This window comes from Petaurus breviceps, unplaced genomic scaffold (assembly GCF_028583685.1).
Source record: "Petaurus breviceps papuanus isolate PSGF00001 unplaced genomic scaffold, PetGlider_PUasm1.0 138, whole genome shotgun sequence".
Classification (NCBI taxonomy): domain Eukaryota; kingdom Metazoa; phylum Chordata; class Mammalia; order Diprotodontia; family Petauridae; genus Petaurus; species Petaurus breviceps.
The window spans coordinates 14431665-14441381 of NW_027185694.1; the positions used below are offsets into that span (position 1 = coordinate 14431665).

At 37.2% G+C, this 9717-nt stretch overlaps 1 protein-coding gene and 1 pseudogene across 1 annotated transcript; both read right to left on the minus strand.

Annotated features, from left to right (window-relative positions):
* Positions 1 to 6318: 6318 nt before the first annotated feature.
* LOC138175616 (small ribosomal subunit protein eS26 pseudogene) lies at positions 6319 to 6758 on the minus strand (annotated as a pseudogene).
* Positions 6759 to 8415: 1657 nt separating this feature from the next.
* On the minus strand, positions 8416 to 9409 carry LOC138144055 (olfactory receptor 13J1-like). The gene has a single exon (XM_069065376.1). It carries the CDS (start codon positions 9352 to 9354, stop codon positions 8416 to 8418), a length of 939 nt encoding a protein of 312 aa, XP_068921477.1. The 5' UTR covers positions 9355 to 9409.
* Positions 9410 to 9717: the final 308 nt, after the last annotated feature.

Sequence of the window (9717 nt, forward strand, 5' to 3'; positions counted from 1 at the left end):
ATGTAAAAAGGGGCTTCTGAACAAACTTTGGAGCTGCAGAACCCACAAAATGACAAAGAGAAGCTAACCTCCCACTGAGGACAGCCCGGCAGGCCAGCAGCAAGCAGCCAGCACAGCGATCTGGGAGCTGAGCCCAGGCTTGTAAGCTGGAGGCTTTAGCCCCAGGGTGGGCCTGACCAACCACCAGCTGCAGGGATTCCAGATCACCAGCAGCTGTGGCCATTTCCAGATTTATCAACACATAGACACGAAGGACAAAGTGAGAGGTCAGTGCAGTGTGGACTTTGGGACCAGTAGTTGGGAGAGTTTCAGCTTTCGCTCCCAGGGCAAGAAGCCACTGAGTCACCCAGCATAGCCAGAGCCAAGTGGCAGCTTCAGCTCCTGGCCTGCAGAGTGTAGGGGAACCAAGCACCAGTCTGAGGGGTAATCACTCTTGCTTTAACCTGCTTGAATCTGGATTGAAGTCTAGAGTGGGTGTGTGTCCAGCTTGCCAGAGTGTGTGGAGGCTTCAGAGAAGGCGTCCAACTAGTACCTCTGGCTGCTGAGAAAACCCCAGTGTTTGGGACGGAAGCTCCCCTGCCTGGTGGCAGAGTCCTACTGTGGCAAAAAGCCCAGGGGTCAAGTGACTGAGGGGAGACATGACCAGGCAAATGAAACAAAGCAGACAGAAGATTCCAACATTAGACTCCTATTTTGGGGACAAAAAGGAGCAAAGCATGGAATAGGAGGAAGACAGTGAAGTCAGAACTCCTGCACCAAAAGCTTCAAAGGAAAATATGAGCTGGTTACAGGCCATAGAGGACCTTAAGAAGCAGATAAGAGAAGTGGAGGAAAAATTTGGAAGAGAAATGAGAAGGATGCAAAAAAAATTATGAAGTGAGAGTCAACAGCCTGACAGAGGAAAATCACACCTTAAAAAACAGACTAACTCAATTAGCAAAAGAGGCTCAAAAAGGCAATGAGGAGAAGAATGCCTTAAAAAGCCAAATTTGCCAGATGGAAAAAGAAGATCAAAAGCTCAATTAGGAGAATCATTTCCTCAGATTTAGAATGGAGTGAAGGGAAGCTAGTGACTTTATGAGAAATCAAGATGCTGTTAAACAGATCCAAACAAATGAAAGAATAGAAGGCAATGTGAAATATCTCATGGGAAAAACCACTGATCTGGAAAATAGATCCAGGAGAGATAATTTAAAACTTACTGGACTACTTGAAAGCTATGATCAAAGAAAGAACCTACAAATCATCCTCCAACAAATTCTCAAGGAAAATTGCCCTGATGAGTTAGAACCAGAAGGCAAAATAGAGGTTGAAAAAATCCACTGATCACCTCCTGAAAAAGATCCCCAAAAGAAAACTCCTAGGAATATTATAGCCAGGTTCCGGAATTCCCAGATCAAGGAGAGAATATTACAAGTGACCAGAAAGAAACAATTTGAATATTGTGGAAACACAATCAGGATAACCCAGGATCTGGCAGCTTCTACACTGAGGGTTCGAAGGGCCTGGAATATGATATTCCAGAGGGCAGAGGAGCTGGGATTAAAACCAAGAATCACCTACCCAGCAAAACTGAGTATCATGTTTCAGGGGGAAAATATGGTCATTCAGTGGAATAGAGGACTTTCAAGCATTCTTGCTGAAAAAACCAGAGTTGAATAGAAAATTTGACATTCAGATACAAGGAGCAAGAGAAGCTTGAGAAGGTAAATAGGGAAAAGAAATCATAAGCCACTTATCAAAGTTGAAGTATTAACATTCCTATCTGGAAAAACGATAATTGTAACTGATGAGACTTTTCTCAGTATGAAAATAGTTGAATGGAATATATATATATATATATATATATATATATATATATACATATATATGTATGTATATATGTCTATATTGGAGGGTATACGGGAGTATGAATACATATGTGAATGTGTATATATGTTTACAGGTATACATATATAGAGGGCACAGGACCAAGTTAATAGGAAGGGATGATACTTAAAAGGTGAAATAAAGAGGTGAGAGAGGAATATAATAAGAGGAGATGGAGAGAGACAGAATGGGGTAAACTATCTCATATAGAAGAGGCAAGGGAAAATGGTTACAATGGAAGGGAAGAATAGGAAGCTAAAAGGGAGTGGGTCAACCTTATTCTCATTGAATTTGGCTCAGGGAGCGAATGACATACACACTAAATAGTGTATCTCACCCTACAGGAGAGTAGGGGGGAAAGGGGATGAGACGGGGCATGATGGAAAGGAGGGCAGGCTGGGGGGGAGGGAAGTTGGAAGCACTCACTTTTGAAAAGGGACGGGATCAAAGTAAAGAACAGAACAAGTGGGATTTGGAATATGCCCTACTGGAAAAGTCGAAGGGGGTATGGGAGAAGATATGGGAGAGAGAAGATTGGAGGAGGGGATATGCTGTGGGATTGCTATTTTGGGGTGGTGGGTAAGGGAAAAATGGGGAGAAAATTTGTAACTCAAAATCTGGCAGAAATTAATGATGTAAATCAGAAGTTAATAAAGCATTTGAAAAATTAAAAAAAAAATGGACAGGATCAAAGTAGAGAATAGAACAAGTGGGATGTGGGATAGGAGGGAAGGGAATATAGGCAGTCTTTTACAACATATCTTATGGAAATGTTTTGCATAGCTGCACACGTACAACCAATATTGAATTGTTTATCTTCCCAGTAAGGGTGGGTGAGAAGGGAGGAAGGGAATGAATCTGGAATTCAATGCTTTAAAATCAAATGTTTTAAAAAAAACAAATATGTATATATATATATATATATACTATTATTAATATTGTTTTACATGTAACTGGGAAATAAAATATACAGGCACTGGGGCATAGAGATCCAACATGCCCTACTGGAAAGTCGGAGTGGGTATGGGAGAGAGCAGATTGGAAGAGAGGATGGATATTCAGTGGGACTGCTATTTTGGGGTGGAGGGTAGGGGGAAAAACAGAGAGAAAATTTGTAGCTCAAGATCTTGGAGAAATGAATGACGTAAACTAGAAGTTAATAAAGCATTTGATTAAAAATATATAAAAAATAAAGATTAAAAAAAACATATTGCTAAGAATAAATAAACAGAAGGAAATGGCAGAAACATAAATTTCATTGAAAGTTCTTCCAAGTATTTTACCAAGACAGTGAGGAACTGAATTAATTAAAAGGCACTTTACTGTATCAAGTCAGACACTGTATTAAATTATAGGAGTAAAAATACTGAAAGGACTGAAGGACTGTCTCTGCTCTCGTCACACAATAAACAAAAGAAAGATTATTTATCTATCTATCTATCATTCATCTATCTATCTATCTATCTATCTATCTATCTATCTATCTATCTATCTATCTATCTATCTATCTATCCAATTTTGTAATTGAGAATGGTTGCCGAGAGGAGTGTTTTGTTCTGGGTAGCCACAGAGATGATAAGTGGGGTCATACAGTGATTGAATAACATACTTTTCCCCGATGTAGATATTACACCTTTTACATTTAATTTTAATTTAACATAACTGAAATTATCCATTTTGTACCTCAAACTGCTTTCTGTTTCTGGTTTATTCATAAATTATTTGCCTATGCATGAGCCTGATATATAATATATTTTGTGTTCTTCAAAATTTTCTTATAATATCTACAAGTGCCAAGTAGTAAGGAAGAGGGACATTATCCTTGTTTTGCCCCTATTCTCACTGGAAAATCTTCCAGTATTACTTCATTAAGAATACTCCTAGCTCTTGATTTTAGATAAATGCTTTTATTCATACTAAAAAAACAAGTCTACAGATGCTTACATTTTTTAAAGGATTTTAAACATAATGTATCACTTTAATTTATCTTTTTTCTTTTCCTATAGATATAATCATGTAATTATATGCACATACACATACATACACATTTAATTTATGTGGTTAGTTATGCTTAATATTTCCCTAAAGCTGGATCATTCTTCTCTCCATGGTATAAATCTAACATAATCACAATTATATATATATATATATATATATATATATATACATGCACATATATTCATATTTATATATGAAAATGTTGCACATATAAATGTTGTATGTGTATATACAGACATATGATGTAGTCTCTAAGGTTTTATTAAAAATTTAAATCAATAATCATTAGTGAAATTAATATATAATTCCCTTCCTCTATTTTTCTTCCTGGTTTGTGTATCATGAACCTATTTATATGTTTTATAAAAGGAATTTAATAGAATATCTTCTTCCTCAGTTTTTAATATTAATTACACTTTAAATATTTAAGAGAATGTAAGTCTACCTCGACAAGTTATTTTTAAAAATTTGTTAGTTCATTTAGGGCTTGTTTAATTCCTTTTTTCTGAGTTCGGGTTTTTTATGTTCTCTTTGATTTCTAGTTCCTTTTTTGTGGTTTATTTAAGTATTTTCTAGAAAACTGTCTATTTCTTTTAAATTCCCAATTTATATGATTTATAATGGTTTATAGTTGTTTATAATCATCTTTATTAACTTTCAGTTTACTGTGAATTTCACCTTAATCTTATTTGAGTTTGGTAATTTGATTTTTCTTTATTTTAAAAATAAATCAACTCATAGGTAGACAATGTGTAGGTTGGATTCACCAGCATATGTGGCACAGAGTTTATGCTTTTCTATGATTTACCTATTTCTTTAGTCCCTTGAGTTTATCTGTTTTACCGACTTTTGTTATAATTTTTTTTATTCCTCTAACTTTCAAGATTTTAAAATCTTGTGTTTTTAGGGTGTTATGTTTATTTTCTAGTTTTATAATTATATTTAGTTCATTATTTCTTTTTTTAATTTTCTAAATATTTTTGTCAGGGAAATAAACTTTCCTCATAGGACTGCTTTAGTTATATCCTATGAATGTTATTATGTCGTTTTGTTGTTATCATTCTCTTTAGCATAGTAGTTATTTCTATGATCACTATTATTCAATCCATTTATCTTTAAAAATGCCATTATTTTCTATTTATTTAGGTCAGTATATTTTGCTTTGTTCCTATATTTATTTTGGTTTCTACTTCAGTTTTTATTTTTAAATTTTATTATTTATTTTTAACATTCCTTTCTTTTTAAATTTTGAGTTCCAAATTCTATCCCTCCCTCCTTCACTCTACTATGCTCAATGAAAAGACAAGCAATATGATATCAATTGTACATGTAAAATCATGCAAAACATTTCCATATTAGTCATATTTTTTAAAAAGCAAAAAAATAAAGTGAGAAAATTATATACTTCAATTTGCACTCAGCATTCATCAGTTCTTTCTCCTTTTTTCATTTATCAATTGGGGAATGACTTATTTTTATAAATTTGATTCACTTCTAAGTATACTTTTGAGAAATGAGGCCTTTATCATAGAAACTTGGGGGAAAATGGAGGAGACTAATATGGAATGGGTATGGTAAGTGAGAGGCCAGCGATAACTGGGGAGCAAAAAGCACATGAGATGATGGGGGGCGGCTAGGTGGTGCAGTGAATAGAACACCAGACGTGGAGTTGGGAGGACCTGAGTTCAAATTTAGCCTCACATACTTCACACAAAACTCGCCATGTGACATTGGGCAAGTCACTTAACCCCAATTGCCCTTCCTCCCCCCTCCAAAAAAAAAGCAAAAAAATATACATGAGATGTGATGCAACAGGGTGTGAAGGGAGATAGCCATTTGATAGAACACATATTAATAACTGCATACTCCAGTTTAACTTTACTTTAAGAGGTGGAGATAAAAATGAGCATTGTACCATGGCTTGTTTTGCGCTGTTCTTTAAAGGATGGGGGGAAGGGAAAAATACCAAATTATTCAAAGACAAATGCTAGTTTTGGAGTAAGAGGATCTGTGCTCAAATCTTGGCACTGCCACATACTACCTTTGAGACCTCAGGCAAGTAAGGACTTCTCTGGGCCTTTGTCTCTCATCTATAAGGCGAGAAGGGGAAGCTATATGACTTCTAGTTATTTATATCTTATCACCTCCATTAGGTAGGATACAATAACAACCTTCTGTCTCTTTTCAGAGTCAAGTGATCAGACCTCTAATTATTCCTCTAATTTTCAAGATTTTTAAATCTTGTGTTTTTTACGGTATGTTTATTTTTCTAGTTTTATAATTATATTTAGTTCATTATTTCTCTCTCTTTAAATTTTCTAAATATTTTGTCAAGGAAATAATCTTTCCTCATAGGACTTTTTAATTATATCCTATGAATGTTATGATGTCATTTTATTATCATTCTCTTTAGCATAGTAATTATTTCTACGATCACTATTATTCAATCCATTTATCTTTTTTTTTTTTTTTAAGATAGACCAAACATTTTATTTTCCTCTAATCGGTTCAGGAATGTGGATGGACAGATAGCTCTTTACATGGGCTTTGGAGGGGGTCTGGGGGCAGCACCGGCAGGTCTGAAGCGGGGCGGGGGCGTTCGATCCTTGCGGGCCTCCCGGGAGCGGCTCCTCACTACCTTGCTGTGGATCGCGCAGCTCACACACAGTAATGCAGTTTCACGTACAGCTTGGGCAGCACATACCGTAGGAGTCGAAGACGCTCGCCTCAGAGATGCCCCCCAGGGCCGCAGCCTCCACGATGTTGCGGGTGACGAACTTCTTGAAGGCCTTGTCCTTAGGCACGCAGCAGGCGCAGTTGGTGCAGTGGATGGAGTGCACGTGGCCGCGGCCCTTCTTGGCGCGCCCGTTGTTCCACCTCTTCTTGGTCATCTTGGATGCCGGGAACCGAAAAAGCTGATCCATTTATCTTTAAAGGGCTTATCTGATAGTTGGACTTTATTGATACCCTACCATCATTAAGAAGCAAAGAATCAAGTGAAGAATGACCTATTTCTACTTCCTAACTTCCTCTTGAGTACCTGGGTGTTGCTTCCTATCCCCGTGTTTTATCAGTTCCCCCTGTGGTGAAACTCTCAACATGAGGTGTGGATTTTTGCAAGTGGTGCCAACTTTGTTATATGAGAACTGCTGATTAGGAGACAGGGAGGGAGGGAGAGAAGGTAGACATCACGGTCATATTTCTAATTTCTTGTGATTAGTCTAATATTTCCTTTTTATCCATGTATATAGTTCTTTCTCTTGATTTAAATTGTTTTTGTCAAAATTGTGGCATCTTCCCCATAATATTCATATATCTCTGTGTTTGTATGAAATGTTAAAACATTTATTGCCTTATTCAATTTATGTAACAATCAGTATGTTTTCTATTCTGTTTGGGGTTTTTGTTGTCTGCTTTAGGCTGTAATTTTCCATAGAATTATATCCATGTCTTGTTAACTCACATCACAAAGTGCCTAGACCAAAAACCCACTCAGATCATTGTCAATATTTGTAAATTTTTCATAATAGTGCTAACAACAGCTAAGCCACCTAAGGTAAGTTATTTAACCTCTCTGGATTTCAGTTTCATCAATTGTAAGATGAGTGGCTTGAACCAATTGATTTATAGAGTCCCATCTAGTTCTATAAGTTTATTGAGAAAAGCATTGCTTAGCAGCATAAAAATCATATGGAAAGAGTGTGAAGAAATCATGTGTGGTTGCAAACTTTGGGGAATGAAATTATTGGAAAAAAATTTGGGATTGACCTATAGCATACCAGAGAACTTTGAATTAGTAAAGATTATTCATTCAATAAAGCAGGTCTCAAATCTTAGCTGATGGAATAATTTTCTTTCAGCTAATCAAGGTTCAAGACTATGTCAGGAATGCTCTGTACAGTGTGGAGAAAACACAATGAATATGACCTTGTGGCCATAGGACCTCTATTCAATGCCTAGTTCTGCTGCTGGCCACCCATGTGATGTTAGCCAGGTCATTTCAACTCTCTTAATCTCATTTTTGGACATCTCTGAAATAAGGGTGTTGAATTAACTGACCTCCAAGCACTCATTCAGTTCTAAATACTGTGATCTTAGGTAGCAGCACACAAGATATTCAGAATAACCTAAATTTTCCACATGAAATGATGAAGACTCACAAGATCATCATGTAAATTCAAAATGTTAACCTGGTATGTTTTATGGAAGCATCTCTAGCTTATACAAGTGATTAAAGTTGGTTATGTGCATATAAGAGATGGTATGAAACAGTGGATAGAGCATTGACTTCAGAGAGAGCTAGACCTGACACATACTGCCTATGTGGCCTTGGGTAAGTCACTTAACCTCTTGGTTTTCAAGGCAATGCTCTAAGACTATAAGTCTCAGAGAAGGCATTGTCTTGCAAAAATAGAGGGAGTTTTCTTAAATGGAAATTCCTATATCAGTGAAATAGTAGGTCTAGTTCATACCTTTAGACCTATTTATGCAAGGATCCTTACTTTTACTTGACCAGTCATTGAGCCAACAGAGTATCCAGAAGGAAATTCACATTGAGAAGTAACTTTTCTTCAGTACTTTCTTGACAGCCTCTTTCACCTCTTTGTTCCTCAAACTGTAGATGATGGGATTCAACATAGGGGTCACCACAGCATACAAAACAGTGAATAATTCATCTGAAATCTGAGCTTCTTTGCTCTTGGGCTTCATGTACATGAAAATAATGGTTCCATAGAATATTATCACCACAGTTAGATGGGCTGAGCAGGTGGAAATGGCTTTGTGTCTCCCATCTGCTGAATTCATCCTCAAAATGGTGGAGAGGATAAAAATATAAGAAATAAAAATCAACATCACTGGAATAGGCAGGAGAATTATACTGCCCACCAGCATGATAATTTCATTGAGGGAGGTATCAACACATATGAGCTTCAAGATGGCCAAGATTTCACATGTGAAATGACTCACCACCTTGTGTCCACAGAAAGGCATCTGCATTGCAATTACTGTTTCCATAATGGATTTCATAAAAGATAAGATCCAGGAGAAAGCAGCCATCCCTAGGCACACTCTCTTGTTCATGATGATGGGATACTTCAAAGGGTGGCATATTGCAACATAGCGGTCATATGCCATCATGGCCAGGAGAATACATTCTGTTGATCCCGTGGCAAGAGAGAGGCACATTTGCACAGCACAGCCAATGAAAGAAATTGTTTTTCTTTTAGACAGGAAGTTCACCAGCATTAAAGGGATAAAGGTTGATGTGTAGCAGATGTCCAGGAAGGAGAGGTTACTGAGGAAGAAGTACATGGGGGTGTGGAGGTGAGGGTCCAGGATGCTGATGGCAATGATAATTCCATTACCCACTAGGGTGATCAGGTACATCACCAGGCATAGCACAAACAGAAGGCTCTCCAATCTAGGGTAGCTGGAAAATCCTTTCAGAAAGAATTCGATGAAAATGGTGTCATTGGCTGTTTCCATTTCATTGTTGCCTCCTTACCTACAGAGATTTAGAGAAAGACACAATTTATTATGTTTTTGAGGCAGGAAATACTGGTGGAACTATTGAGATTTCCCCAGGATCTCTGTTTTAAGACTGGCTGCTTTTTTTTTTCCACAAACCCTTAATTTTGCAAACTTGGGATCCTCATAAGGGAAGATTAGAGAAGGAACTGTAGGTGGGGGAAGGGAAGGGCTGCCCATTGGTCAACTGTTGTTGGAGTATTCTGGGTCTTTGGAGGGGATTGGAGAGAAGGAGCTCTTAGGGCAAAACAGCAGAGGTACATTTTTTTTTTGCCTTTTGGAGGGCAATTGGGGTTAAGTGACTTGCCCAAAGTCTCATGG